General features: G+C 50.4%; 4 protein-coding genes across 4 annotated transcripts; 3 read left to right on the plus strand and 1 right to left on the minus strand.

Moving 5' to 3' along the window:
* The first annotated feature begins 1,821 nt into the window (after positions 1-1,821).
* Positions 1,822-3,667, plus strand: EI90DRAFT_3079435 (uncharacterized protein). Its single transcript, XM_039061833.1, has 3 exons — positions 1,822-2,702; positions 2,776-3,089; positions 3,144-3,667. The coding sequence occupies exons 1-3, from the start codon at positions 1,903-1,905 to the stop codon at positions 3,509-3,511; spliced, it is 1,482 nt and encodes a 493-aa protein (XP_038910539.1). The 5' UTR covers positions 1,822-1,902; the 3' UTR covers positions 3,512-3,667.
* Positions 3,668-4,854: 1,187 nt separating this feature from the next.
* On the plus strand, positions 4,855-5,172 carry EI90DRAFT_2806969 (fork head domain-containing protein; the record flags this gene model as incomplete). The annotated part of the gene is made up of 1 exon (XM_039053524.1): positions 4,855-5,172. A coding segment is annotated over one exon (318 nt), but the record flags the coding sequence as incomplete, so codon positions are not given.
* A 3,081-nt stretch (positions 5,173-8,253) lies between these two features.
* EI90DRAFT_2977947 (scavenger mRNA decapping enzyme) lies at positions 8,254-9,877 on the plus strand. Its single transcript, XM_039055925.1, has 8 exons — positions 8,254-8,327; positions 8,391-8,560; positions 8,610-8,714; positions 8,775-8,875; positions 8,941-9,236; positions 9,300-9,372; positions 9,435-9,456; positions 9,525-9,877. Exons 1-8 carry the CDS (start codon positions 8,267-8,269, stop codon positions 9,639-9,641), a joined length of 945 nt encoding a protein of 314 aa, XP_038910541.1. The 5' UTR covers positions 8,254-8,266; the 3' UTR covers positions 9,642-9,877.
* Positions 9,827-13,719, minus strand: EI90DRAFT_3131715 (uncharacterized protein; the record flags this gene model as incomplete). The annotated part of the gene is made up of 4 exons (XM_039064415.1): positions 9,827-10,952; positions 11,008-11,534; positions 11,593-13,614; positions 13,675-13,719. The coding sequence occupies 4 exons, from the start codon at positions 13,717-13,719 to the stop codon at positions 9,827-9,829; spliced, it is 3,720 nt and encodes a 1,239-aa protein (XP_038910542.1).
* Between the last annotated feature and the right edge of the window lie 760 nt (positions 13,720-14,479).

The raw sequence follows: 14,479 nt of genomic DNA on the forward strand, positions 1-14,479 counted from the left end.
TATGAACATACCACAAGGATCGAGAGCCAGGTTGAACGACTCACTGGAATGCGATATCAAGTACCAGTTGTTGAGGGTAATGTCAGGATTTACTCACATCGGTAGAAACGACATGCATAATACATTTGGACAATCGCTGCACAAGTAACCTGCATCGGCATATGTGTGAAGAGATATCTTCATTGGAGTGACAGGAACCCTAACTGTGATCGTTTGATGGATGGCTGAGGCCCTGCACATACAAGGTGAGTGACGGTGAAACTTGAATATAAGCAGAGGAATACCAGTCAGAGCGAAAAATCGGGACTCCAAAGTTGCAGATAATCCTGGCGTGGATGACATACAAAGAACACCCTCTGACCAGGGCTCACAATTCAAAGAATGGAAAGACAGCGTCGGAGTGTGCTCACGTCTGGAATGCTTGCAGAAGACTGAGAACAACCGAGAGAAAGTGTGCATTGAACCATTAAGAGCGATCAGTCTTCCCGCAGCCGACCGAACACTTACATTAAGAACGCCACTGTTCCCTTAATCAGTAGAGGGTCTGGTTTGAATCGTCTGAAGTACAGGTACGTTTGGATGGTAATGATTCCAAAGAGTCTATTTGGACGAGACAAGAGAGGATGAAGATGAATCAGTTGCCTGGAAAACCAGCCGAAGCTGTTCAGCGGGGACAAACATCACGTTGAGTATTGCCAGCCACGTAACCACCGTAGATGTGCTCAGCGGCGTCATGGGGGGGGGGGGGTTAAAGTATGAGAAGGAACCTCCGAACTGTCGTGAGGGTGGGCTGGCTTTTTGAGTGACTGGATGTTAAGTTGGCTTTGTGTCCGGTGCGCGAGCGCATTACTCAGACCGGAACCAGAGAGCCGCAGAATTTCACCAGTTAGAATTGTTGAAATGACTCTAGTTCACTGACGGGCGTTCTTCTGCTCGAATATCAATTTTGTGATACAATTGCAAATATTCCAGTTGGAGGATGCTATTGCCATTTCGGATTGATGGTCCGGTGCAGTGGCAATTCGACTGTGTACTTCGAATCTAGCTAGGCAATATAGACAAAATAGAAGACTAGCGAGTTTATCGCTCAGTCCCGTTGTACGTGAATTAGAATGGATTGGACAATAATCACCTAGCGAGTTGATCGCTGGTGTACAAGTATTTGATCATTTGTGCGAGATAGACAAGAGATAACCAACTCACCTCATTCCCATTGTACGTGAACTGAGGGAAGGTTGGGTTGTTCCAAAAATTAGGTTTTTATAGTCAGGCACTATGAATGCGCACTGACTTTGGCACCGATGTCACCAAGAAAGGCAATAGGCGAAAATCTAAGACGCCACACGACTCAACATCACCAAACGTGAGTGGGTCATAGCGTACGCCATAATACCAAGAATTCTAACAGGCAAGATCCCAGCTTCTGCTAAAGTCTTCGAATCGTGACTATTGGAATAGTAAATCACTGCGTGAGGATGAGGAAAGGGGAACTGGGGGAGAGGATGTGACAGCAGGATAGACGCGTCGGCTCGAGGCCGCTGGATTCTGAAGCCGTGAGAATCCGTTGAGCCGGAGCAGGCTCTACAGTAAAGAGTTCTTGAGAAAATTTGAGCCGGAGGAAAGCGGATTTCCAAGGGGCCATGTGGCCTAGCGAGCGTAGCACCATTCCAGTGACCATCTCAAACATCTCAAAGAACTACGGCAGGGAGGATTTAACCGCAAGAACACACCCGAAAACACTACGTGGTATTAGTGATATGTTCATCTTGGCGGCCATTATTTCGAAGTTGTAGCACGTGTTGAAAGTTGAATTTCCCAGGGCCATTTCTCATCACGTGTGTACAAAGTCGGACGGAAAAGCGCAATTAATCCTGTCTTCAAACCTCGAAGGCACAGGCAGCCATGCCGCCTCAGCCAGGCATCTTTGAGTTTAGCGACATAAACCCCACAGAATACCCACCACCGCCGCCGCCACTTCCAGTGCCCCCCACGTCTTCCCACAACCCACGGCGAAAGCCTCGGACAACGGGAGGTGGGGGTTCACATCCCCTCGCTCCTGCACACGATATCGACTACCGCCAACCGTCACACCATCCACAAAGCCATCGTCACCATCCCAACCCAATCTATGATGCTACACTCCCCTTCTCACGTCGCCAAGTATCACCCCATCGCTCCGAGCCCCGCTCTACCCATGCCATGCCACCACAATCTTCTTCCCTCCACTCTTTACACCCGTCACGGGCACACCAACCATCGATAGATGACCCTTACACAGATGTATATGTCCCCTCCCGGGGCCCACGCGAGCGGGAAGTACCTTCTTCCATGATGGACGATGACTCGCCGTCCATGAATCCTGCGGGTCGCGAATATATTGATCGACAGCGTAATGGCAGCGTTAACGGTGTATCTTCCAAGTCAAGTCGGTATACTGCTCAACAACAGAGCAATGGGGTGCCCCTGACACGAGATTATGCTCAGCCCATGGATGTGGACAGATCTGGTTATGGCGGTTCGAGCAGTCGGTATGCAGTTATGTCCAGTAGGTCGAGCAAGATTCAGGATAGGAATGGGGGAGGGGTCCATAAGCAGCGTGCTGGGACAGCGGAACCGGATCCGAAGCGGACGTCCAAGATAAAACGAGAAGTTGCAGACCGGGTAGCAAAATACTCGCGCGACATTTTCGAACGACGTGACGAGTGCGTGCTCATTTCTTTTCAATATCTCCCTCCTTCTGTTTTACAGTGTCGCTTATATCTTACTTCCCTCCAGTGTATATACGTCGGGTCTCAATTCCCTCGCAAACCTCTCTAGACGACTCCATCAATCACCCAGCACTTCACCTTTCTACGCCATTCGCTTATACCCAATTGCCCTCGAACGAGCAGCATTACTTGATGCAATCTCGCTAGAGAGTCAATATGCACTTGATAGTATCCAAAACCTATGGAGGGCCGAGGTCAACCAAATCGAGGAAGAATTCAGAAGAAGCAAAACACGTTTACGAGAAAGGGTCATGGAGGGACTTGAGGAGCGCCGGAGGAGAGCAAGAGAAGAGAAGGACGGTGACGGGACAGTCGTCGTTGGTAAGCTCATCCCGAACTCTGTCATCTCATTCTTTGGCTTACTACGCGAACCAGAATCATCGCTAGAGGCAACTGCAAGTGTTTTGTCCCGGCCGGTAGGCTCAACGACGCCAAAACCGCCTTTCGTACTCTCAGCGCCTATTCCATATGGCTTGTCACCCGATGATCTTGCTTCACCTTTCCCCCTTTCCCTCAATTCCACTATCTTTTCATCTTCACATAACTCTTCCGGCGCCGGCGCCGGCCGGAAGCCGCGCCTCAACCGTACTAGTGGTAAAGAGCCGCAGCTGACGCTTGGTAAGGCGATCGCCGGCATTATCGGGTCGAAGGAGGGGGAAATAGACCACGATCTTGGTGAAATTAGACGGGCTGTTAAGAGACGGAGAGCGGCTGCCAAGGCTGCTGGTGCACCAGCGGCGTGATGAGCCGCGGTGGGTCTTAGAGTGATTTATTGCCCTGGTTGTGTAATCATTGGACTGCTTTTTGTGTGGATATTTTTCTTGGGTGGGTTGTAATACTTTAGTAGTGTACGAGCTGCTTTGTTATATCGATGATACACCTGTCGACATTAATGGCTTGGGATCGATGAAGGCGTGAACATCATAGTCCTCGGGTATTGCCGCGTTAGTTTCGTCAATTGTCTCGTTGCTGACTTGTTCGCTCTCCGCCACGGCGTCTGCGTTCCATTTGATCATTGGCGCAATACGAGGCAGTAAGTTGTTGGAGTCACTGCTGCAAGTTTTGCGCCACAATGTCGGACGCTCTTACACTCCTGAGCGAAATGGCGACGAATTCGCCTCGGTCTCAGGCACTCGCATCTCTCCACATGACACCAGAAGAGCTGGCTAGGCATACACAAGAAATGCGCGAATTCCTCTCTAAAACCACCTTTCCATCGCTAGAAGACCCATCCACTACATCTACCTCTGCGTCTACCGCAGAATCAACCATCGAAACCGCTGCTGAGACTGCATCTCAATCGACCGTTGCCACCTCGGCAATGCAGTCCAACAGCAGCAACGCCTCACCCCATACCCCTTCTTCCAGGACGCGTCGAAGAGCAGGTATAAGCACACAGACAACTCCCTCCCTGGCGGGTTCATCCAGAGTACTTCGGTCTCGAGTGACCCCCAACAAGGTGGCCTCCCCTCCCAAGATGACTTCCGGCGTGTTGGAGCAGGTCGACGACACCTCTAATGGAGAGACTCGGCCAGCCAAGTCTTCACCACACACTCGCAAGCGCTCTCTACGCGTTTCGACCTCTCAGGCTTCATCTGACGCGTCGATCCCAACATCCTCATTTTATGGCGACACGTCACAGGTAGGTCGTGTTAGCTCTTCGTAACACCTCTGAACGGTTGACGAATTGTTTTACGCGTCGACGACGCGTGTTTATGCACTAAAGCCCAAACCCAAGGGCACTTTGAAACCTTCGCAACCCACGTCATCCTCCGGTCCCCGGCCTCGCGTCTCCCCCTACACAGTCGTACAAGGCCCCATCTCCTCCTCCAATGGACCTAAGAAAATACGTCTTGTATATACTTCGACTTCATCTGCTTCGTCCGCTCCCACGGCATCCACATTGTCCCCAGCTGCACCAATCGCTGGCAGCTCCGCCAGTCACTCTACTTCCATTATTTCTACCCCTTCCTCCTTGACAACTATCCCCATATCAACCCGAGAACCTGATGATACGAGCGCCAGTCGTGAGGCTGACGCAGAGTCAGACGAGGATGGGGAAAGCCCCTTCACCTTACCTCTTGGCCCCCGCTCCACTGAGAAGCCACCATGGTCTTACGCCGCCCTCATCGGGCAGGCGATCCTTGCATCTAAACAGCAGAAACTTTCTTTGAACCAAATCTACCAGTACATTTCGATGGCTTATCCTTACTACAAAAAGGATGCGCCCGGGTGGAGGAACTCGATTCGACATAATCTTTCACTGAACGGCTCCTTCTATAAAACTGAGCGAAGTACGTTCAAGCGCGGCAAAGGAAGTTTGTGGGCCATAAAAGAGGAAGATTTGGAATGTTTTGCTGATGGGAACTATATCCGCAAGGGCAGCGTAGCCCACAATCGGAAACGGAAACTGCAAGAAGCAGCTGATCTGAGGTTTTCTCAGGCAGAGTCGTCGAAGAAGCCCAAGTTGAGCCCACCAACGGCTACGTCACACGTTTCACCACAAACATTCTACACGGCTGCTGGTTATCCCGCGGTCTTACAGCCAGGGGCTGTTGTGGCAGCAGCGACTGGTCCGACTGATTTGAAGTTTCCCCAGTTATTCTATTACGCTGTGCCACCTGGCCCGCTTCTTCATGGTGTCGTCTCGCAGCTTTACACCTACGCACCGCTCCAGGTTCCTGTCCCCGGCAACCCACATATGATAACAACAGCTCCCATGCCTGGATCCATCGTCACAAACAGTCCGCCCAGTCCGAACTCTTCCAAGGATAACCGATCTTCTCCTGCGGCATCCTCTTCGGCCACGACATCGACGTCAACAGCTGATCCTGCGTTACCACCAGCCACACTTCCACCTGTCCCAAAAACCGGTTCCACCAAAGCCTCGAAATCCGTCCTGCCGAAGGCCCCTTCAGCAACTACAACAATCACGCCGACGCCACCTGGATTCCCTCCTGCGAGTTTAAACCTCAAACACCTGTCCACGTTCCTTCCACACACACCCACCAAGACTACACCTACAAAACCCACTATAGAATCCACACCTGGGCACCTACCTTCTTCAAGTCCTATTCATGTACCTCCAACGATCGCACGACAAAAGAAAACACCGCCTGCTGTGGATAAGGGTAGATTCCGTTCATCACGGTCCAAGAACCGACCCTTGGGGTTTCGTATAGGGGGAGGTGAATCCCCTGTGCCATCGTCGTCACCTTCCTCCCCAATGGTTCCTTCCTCATCGACGCTTCCCGCGTCGCCGTTGCTGGATTCCTCACCTCTGCCCCCCTCATCGCTCCCTTCATCGCCGGCATTACCCTCATCACCACTTCCTTCCAGTTCACCTATCTCCAGTCCATCAACATTCCTGCAGGAGCTAGAACCTGAGGGGGAGTATGACAGTGACGAGGATGATGCTGTGAGTGCGAAGGCTTTGCTTGCCCAGTTCCAAGCTGTAAGTGAACAAATTGAACGGTGTCGGAGTGGGAGTAGTGCATGCACAAGCGCCTCGAGCATGTATGGAGGGGATGATATCGAGTTACCGAACGACTTCATGTCGGATGGGGCCCAGAGCAGCGATGATGAGGGTTTTGGGGTAGACATCGTCGATGAGGATCTGGCACTCCCAAAGGAGTTGGAGTTGGGGCTTTGTGGTGATAGTGGAGCTGGCACTGTGGATAGGCAAGGCGGCAGTGACAATGAGGGTCAGCAAACTCTTGGTGGATTGGCTCAACCGCCTCCTCTGACTCCGAATGCCAGCTCATCGAGTCCACCTATCCAAACACCAGAGAATCAGAAGCTAGCCCTTGCATCCAATGCTAGTGGTATCCAACTTTCAGAGGGACGCAATCGAGGGACGCAATCACATGGAAGTTTACTCATCATGGAGGCAGAGACACATCGGAATGCCATTGATGAGAACACTGCTCCTCCTAGATTACAGCCTAGCTTTGAGCTTAATGCGAAGAAACCGTGTATGGATGATGACTCGCCAGAGTCAGGGCCAAGGATGGTGAGTTTCTTGATGCATGAGACACGCTGAGCGTCTAACACACATGACAGCGGCCGGCTCCGCCTGATTCGCCACCGCTATCGCCAACAACCAATATTAAGGCTGGAAGGTTATCGTCAGTTCGGTCAGCCACCGAAATGATTTATCGCGCTCTGGAATACAAAGCGAACAAGTCAATCCCGTCACCTGCTGCCCCTTCGAAACCAAAAACCCCTATGGGGTGGAAGAGCAATTCATCTCATGATCTTGTTCTCAACTCTCACAAAGCGCCTATGACACCTTTCGTCCGACCGACAACCCCTCCTCCACGCAAGGTGCCCGGAGGTTCAACTGACAATAGTCACCGACAGCACACGTTCCTGACCCCTCCACCGAAAGTGCGGGGGGGCAAACCCATCCACGATGGCGAATCCAGTGAGGAACGAGCCCAACGAGATTCTAATTCGCATTCAACACCAAAAATCTCCCCAGGTGAACGAAGCTTGAGAGATATGTTCGGCTTCTCCCCAGCTCGAACGCCGCTTATGCATCGATCTCATCTATCCCCTCAATCAGCCTCTTTCTCGAATTTCAAACGCTCGCTCCTTCCTCCATCCCCTTTCCGAACTCCGACTTCTTCAGCGCGTCTTACGGGACGTAAAGGTCACGATGACGGTGACGGCGCCGATGATGATGGTCCTGATCCTTATGATCCTAGTTCTGATGTGGCGGAGGAGTTTGCGCGACTGAGTGATGCCCCGAGCACGCCTATGGGGAGTAGCACGCTCTTCCAACGGACAAACTTTTTCCGGAGTCCTGGGATGCCAAGCCCCGGTGGATGGAGAATGTTTTGATTACTGGGACACAATAAGACACTTGTTTTGCGGCAGGACACATGATTCGTTCAACATTTCCTGATGACCTTGATGACTACCATTCCCCCAGTTCCCTGCCTTTTGTTTTTGTTCACGCTCCAATTTTCTCTCATTCTGCACTGATTTATGAGGACTTTTCTTTCCTCACTGAACACCTCATTTTCTATATACGCATCCACTTATTGATATTAGACTCTTACATTATACTGACATTTGACGGCTATGTAAATATGTGGTTTATAAACATGTAACTTTGAGGGTTAAAAAGCATCTAAAAAAATGAGTCAGACAATAGATACAGCAGATGGGTCAAAAAAGCCAGAGGGTTGTGATAAATCAGCAGGTGTATTTGTTTCTTCAAAGATCTAGCGAGGTGTCTTAAGCCTCTACTCAGAAACACGGACGGACCAGGTTATGGTCCCTCATCATGGGAGACGTCGATAGGAAAGAGGAAAGAAGGGGCGATTTTAACACACCAAATCATGAAACCGGAGGGGGCTGGATTTCCGTATCCCAGCTTCAACTTGGATGGTAGCGCGGGCCCAGAGGCACTAGGAAGATGTGAAAGAAAAATTGGCTTGAAAAAAGCAATTTATAAGCAGATTCTCTCGGAAGGTTCCGGACTTTAGACGATGGGCGCTTTTGAGTTGGAACACTTGAAACAGTTCACGCTGACTAGGGTGCTCAACGACGGTATTGTGGATTGCCGCCGATATGCCTTCAATTTCCTCTCTTGATGCGCCGATACATTTGAAGATACCGTCTTCAAGTCAATCTCTCTTCTTGGCAAGTTGCCATCGTCAGATCCTGACAGCGAGCCCGTACAGTCAATCGTCAACTTGCAGAAGACGGCCTTTGATCCAAACAATGCATCTTCAATCATTCCTGCAATTTCGAAAATTCAGTTAACAGAAGTCAATGACATCGTGAGTCCGTTTCCAGTAGCGCAGCTCCAATAGCCCATGTTAGAATTAGTACGCCTGGATGTTAGGATGGATAAGGAGTGCCGACGGGACATATTTGGATGCAGACGTCAAGATCAGTGTAATTTCCCCAGCCACCGACGTGCACATCCGCAAGGTAGGGGCCAACGATGAATCCTTCGTCACTTACCAAGCCTGGTACCATTCATGCGCCTAGTATAGCTCTCAGAAACATGCTATGATCAGCGAGACGCCTAAATTATATGAGAAGGTGACGAAACCCTTTATTGACGCATTTCCAAAATCCCGAACACAATGGTAATCACCCTGGTGCACATAAGGAATCCAGGCCCGACTGATCTGATGGACCATTTCCCACATAGGGTTCAAAATATACTAGACCATATAACCGAAACCGAGGATATCTTGTTCGAAGATCCTTCTCCTATCCATGGATTTGTACTTCTCCCGGACATGAAATGGGATCGTAAAAGCCTTGGATCGCTCTATCTCTTGGCGATTGCAAGGTCGGCTCTCATTCGATCCCTTCGTGATTTGCGCAAGGAACATGTGCCTATGCTAGAACGCATAAGGCAAGAAGCTACACGGGTGGCATCGGAGAAATGGGGCGTCCCAAAAGGAGGACTTCGATTCTACATTCATTATCAGCCATCATACTGTGAGCTGAGTCCCCTCGACAAATGAGGGACTTGTTGATTTTGAGCATTTATTCATTTTCTAGACCAATTTCATGTGCACATTGTTTCAGTAGAATACAGTGGCTTCCAGGGCATGAGTGTGGGTCAAGCACATCTGTCAGCACTTCCACATTTCTTTTTGAGACTGCTAGACGGTTCTGATGTCCTTCTCATTTTAGCCTTGAAGATGTGATATCTCTGGTGAGTACATCTCTAATTCATCCATAAACATTGCTTCAAGTGAAGCGATCTCTGAAATATTTGATTAGCTGGAACTGGACGATGGCGGCCCAACTGGCATTTTCGAACGCATGACACTCACCTATATCCTTGGCGAACAGCATGGGCTGTACACCCCTATGGTAGACGCTGGGGCCGAGATTTGAAAGTCGATTACGCTGAGACTGAGATAGTTGACTGACAAGAACCGGATTCGATTCCCGCTATAAACTACGGAAGCTGAATTCCTATGCAGCTATGATCCATTATTGTAACAATGATACACAAAATTGGAACAGATAAAGGAACGATGTCAATAAAAGGCAAAGAAACAAGATGTACCGGCAGGCCATCAAGATGAAATCCAAGATGAAAGGAATGATAGTCGCTTCTTGGGTGGTGCGGTTTCGGGTACGCGCTTCTGCTTAGGAATTGGTAAAGCGTCTTCATCGGTTGCTCTCTTCGATGAGGCGGGGAGATTTAGCGGCTCATCTCGCCTCTCTCGCGATTGGTCGAATGTATCTTCAATACTCGAGTTACCAGGTTGATCAAATGAATTATTCATATCAAAACTCCCAGTCCACTCGGTAGACGAGGACGACTTGACGGAAAATTGCGAGGTACTCGTTGCTCGGGGTCGGCCGACTAGAATCGGTAAGGACGCTCCTCGGGGCAGCCTGGGGGTGCTCCTCACTTGGTCTTCAAACTTCTGCGTTAGATCCTCAAATCCTTTCACAAGGTCTTTGACGGATCCACTAGAGCCAACGCTGCGGAGACGGATACCAGGAGGCGATGTCGTACTTGGAGGTGAAGGATCAATATGTCGCAATTCGGGATACTCCTCATATTCTTTGGAAAGTCGGACAGAAGGATCCCTCATCGGGGCATTTGACGCTCTCCTGAGGGGTTCCGGTAGCGTGATGGGTCCATTGTATTGCACCTGCACCATTTGGGGACCAGTGCTAAGACTCGCAGGGGTGGGCAGGAACACCGGCTCCCTGGGCACTTTGAAGCCATCCGATGATAATTGAGTCCCTGGGTTTGAAGGGTGGGGTGTGGCAGAACTTTGCTTAAATCCCACATAGTTAAGAAGGCGCGACGTAATGGAAGGCGAAGCTGGCTCCCGCTCCTCCGCGATAGCGGGAGCTACAATTGGTGTGCTCTTTGAGACATTTCGCGATGGGGGCAACGACGGTAGAGGATGACCACCTCTTGTGGTATTACGAGACGTGCCAGCCTCATTGTGCAAATGTGCATAATGCGGCGCTTGAAGAGAAGGTGGCAAAGATTGAACTGAGGTGGAGCGCTTTAGTGAGCTTTGTGGTGATGAACGATCATAGTCAAAGTCATCTCCGAACGTTGACGGCGTCTCAGGGACCTTGAGGCTTGAAAGGGTTATTGGCGTCTCATATCGGTTATTGGTAATAGGTTTCATAAGACGTCTCTGGAGAGCAGCGGCGCGAAGCAGTAAAGTCTCCCTTAACAAAAGCATTCAATGCAAGTTAGGAAAGAAAGCATCTTGATGATTCGTACCGTTCAAAATCCGGTCCAACACGAATTCGTGCAGAAAACTCATTGCTCGAGACAAATCGATCGACGACATCACCGAGGTCAACATCCATGGGAGCTACTTGGCTGCTCGACTCAAACCCGTTGCGCCCAGCTATGATCTTGCGTTCTTTAACAAATGCACGTTCCATGTTCTTCCAGTCATCTTTGCACCAACCTTTTGGCGGGCCGAGAAGTCGGGGTGGAACGGACGAGGATTTGGATCCTCGTGATTGTTTCGAACCAGGATAATAAGTGCGCGGCAAAGTCGGTTTAGACTTCTTGGGACTCATGGTCATGCTTAGACTCAGTACCTCTTCCTCGGCCTCTTGAAGGAGTTCAGGTAGAGATACCATGGATGAATTAGGATCCTGTGAACGGGGCCGTGATCTTGATCTAGACCGTGAGGTCCCATACGGAGAATAACGTGGAGAGGTGCGTTGACGACTTCGAGCTCTCCCAAGGTGGCCTTTTGTTAGACCTTGTTGATCTTCCAGGACGTAATCATGGTGCTGGGGGAGGAGGGACTCAGTCCCAAGAAAGTGAGAATGTAGGGCTCTCATTGCATACCATCTTTAGAATCATAGCCGCCCGCGCCGCTGCTTTAGGATCCAGACTGGACACCTCGACAATGGGGGTGTCATCTTGCTCCTCTCCCTCTCCCTCAGTTCCATCTTCCAGCTCCACATCATGATCTCCTATTCGTATGCTTGGGATCTTGAAGGCACCAGTCGAGTTATCCACGACACGAGGTCTAGCCTCATCGAATTCTGGGTATGTAATAGGAACCAGCGGGAGAGATGGAGACGGTGAACCGGCCGGTATACGATCGACACGGGGAGTTTCGCTTCGGACCTGAGCCGCACGAAGCCGTGGAGATGAAGGAGTTTGGACTATTTGTTTAGGCTGTTGAGATATGACATTCTCCTTTGGGGGGCTCGGTGTCTGGTGTGACTCAGATATTTTCTCGCCAAAATGTTGACTTTGAAGAATGAGGGAATCGAGGGTGCTATCGTCTTCCATAGAATCGTATGTTACTGTTTGTTCAACTTGAATGCGATCAAAACTAGGAGAATCCATCTGAGTTGAGACTGATTGTATCGGTGAGGACGAAAATGGTATCTGGTTACCGCGAAACCTATTTTCAAGACCGCGGCTGAAGCGTACTTGGCTAACTGGGGATTCTTCCGAAGGATCAAAGCGTGCCGTGATTGTTGCTTCCAGTTCTGGCTGCCTCTCGTCGAGGGATTTTCCCCAAGGGTCATCCTCGTCTTCTTCCTTGGTAGGAGCCTGAACCCGCGACCGATCCCCCAGCAAGGGGGGCGTGGAAGAGGGAGGTGGAGGGATCAGAGGTGATTTCTCCTGATCAGGTCTCTCCTTCCGATCATGAGCACTTTCTTCACTGTTGTCCGGTGTTTCTTCTTCGAGGACTTCAAAACCTATGGGATCATGGACATACCCGGACTTATCTGATTCCGCCTCGTCGACGGGCCGCTGCTCGATATCATTGCTGTCCTGATTTTGTACATCCTCATTCAAACCATCCAAAATACGAGGGTATGAGCGGGGTGAGCCTCGAGTCACGGCGTCAGGGGAGGAACGAGCACGGTTTCGTCGTCTGGAGGTTGGTGAAGGAGAAGGCGCCTCGACTTGATCGTCATCATGCTCGTAATAGATAGTTTTGGCCATAGCAGATAAATCTCCCTCGCCTTCTAGAACAAGGCGGCGTGGGGTGGGCTTGCGCTGGCCGAGCTTCGTGAAACTGCGCTCATACAGTGTTTCAGGACTAGGAGAGCCTCGATGTGTGGGTACCTCGAAAACATCGCCGATGAAACCATAGTTCTCATCTAGATAGCCAACGTCAGCATCATTCTGTTCATTGCTTCCTGCGTCAGAGTGGTTTCCGGATGAATCCTTTGGAGGTGGGGCATTCGATAGCCGAGAAGAGACTAGAGAAGGTGACGGAGACTCCCTTTTCAGTTCCTTCGATAGGGGGGTGAAGGGGTTCCGTGGACGATGGCGTTCGCCAACACTAACACCGAACGATTCCCCGACATCATGCCCCTTTCCATTCCGAGTGGTGCGACCAACCAGTAGCATTGGATCTTCCGATGGGCTTTCAGGAGAAGACGAGACCGTAAGGTCGATCACTGGAGGCGACATTCGTCTAGGCGTAGATAATTGACGATTTCCTAATGTCATGAAGGGAACTTCCGTGGATTTTGATGGGGTGAAAGGTGACGCGCGGCGGGCATGCTTTCGTGCCCTTGGATTTGGGGTGTTGAAGGATGCGTTATCAAGTACTGAATCTGACGACTCGGCTCTGATTCTTTTAGCTAAAAAGTCCTTCGGTGGCCTTGCCTGCATGACGGTTTGGGACTGTGTTGAGTGCCTGGATGGAGGTTTGGGCTTCTTGAGTCCAGTAGACGGCACGGATGACGAAGCTCTCGGCCGCTTTAAAGGAGGTTCTTTCATGCCCGGCAACTCCTTAGGCACTTTCTTTGTCAATGGGGGATCGACGAGGGTGGAGGAGGAAGAGATCGAGCTGTTTCCTGACAAGTTAACGGGAGAAGAATAAGGATTTCTGGCGTTCTAGGCATTCAATAGGTCAAACAAAAACACTTGTGTATAGAGAAAGGGCAGAGAATGCACCTTGGTCCGTGAAACAATTCGGGGAAGGGTCGTTTGTGTCGGCATGTTCTGATATGGCTCGACGCGTTGGAAGTACCACCGGACGCCACACCAGAAATATGGCCTCACAGTCTGTGAGACACGAGTCAGGGTAATTAGGTCGCGATTTAAGTGAACGTGTTCGGCTGTTATTGGAAGACGGCGGCGTGGAATCCGATTGAGCTCGTCTTGGGCACAAGCGTTCTTCGGAATGGACTGAGGTTTCGATGGTCTCGTCTAAAGATCCAATGTGCATCTCTCAGCCTATAATACTAGGAAGTAAACAAAGCGAAAGACAGCGGACATTGACGAGCTCATTCGTTGAGTGTCCCAAAGTTAGAAGGTCGGTCGACGCCAACACCCGACAACATGGTCACGAGCATCCCGGCTTCACCTGACATCACCGGACTCGAGGATCAAACCAGAAAACTCATCATGTATCTCATGTACGCTACGGTGTAAAGAGCCGCACTGCCGTGACAACGAGGCCTAGCTTCTCTTTAACGGGTCCGGCTTCCCCATCATCTCGCATTCCTGCACCTTTTAAACTGCGTGTGGCATTAAAATCCCAGTTGCCTAGTGCGAGGCAAAACCGTTTCGATGCCTTGCAATTAATATAAGGACAGATGTGGAACACAATTCTGAGTTGAAGCGGAAATACATTACCTAGGGGATCCAGCCAAGTGCCTGCTCGACTTGAGCCCTTGAGTATCCTCAAGCTTATAACTTAACGGTATCTCATGCCCTTCGTTTGTTCATTCTGTTGCGCTTAGGGGGTATGGCATAT

The sequence above is a fragment of the Cantharellus anzutake genome, assembly GCF_015039405.1.
Source record: "Cantharellus anzutake strain C23 chromosome Unknown EI90scaffold_80, whole genome shotgun sequence".
In the NCBI taxonomy this organism is placed as follows: Eukaryota; Fungi; Basidiomycota; class Agaricomycetes; order Cantharellales; family Hydnaceae; genus Cantharellus; species Cantharellus anzutake.

Excerpts from the sequence above, each read along its gene's own strand:
- EI90DRAFT_3079435 (XM_039061833.1), top strand. The coding sequence starts at position 1,903 with ATGCCGCCTCAGCCAGGCATCTTTGAGTTTAGCGACATAAACCCCACA. Across the intron at positions 2,703-2,775 it reads ATTTTCGAACGACGTGACGA|TGTATATACGTCGGGTCTCA; the intron begins GTGCGTGCTCAT and ends ACTTCCCTCCAG. Across the intron at positions 3,090-3,143 it reads TGACGGGACAGTCGTCGTTG|AATCATCGCTAGAGGCAACT; the intron begins GTAAGCTCATCC and ends TACGCGAACCAG.
- EI90DRAFT_2977947 (XM_039055925.1), top strand. The coding sequence starts at position 8,267 with ATGGGCGCTTTTGAGTTGGAACACTTGAAACAGTTCACGCTGACTAGG. Across the intron at positions 8,328-8,390 it reads GACTAGGGTGCTCAACGACG|ATACCGTCTTCAAGTCAATC; the intron begins GTATTGTGGATT and ends ATACATTTGAAG. Across the intron at positions 8,876-8,940 it reads CCAAAATCCCGAACACAATG|GGTTCAAAATATACTAGACC; the intron begins GTAATCACCCTG and ends TTTCCCACATAG.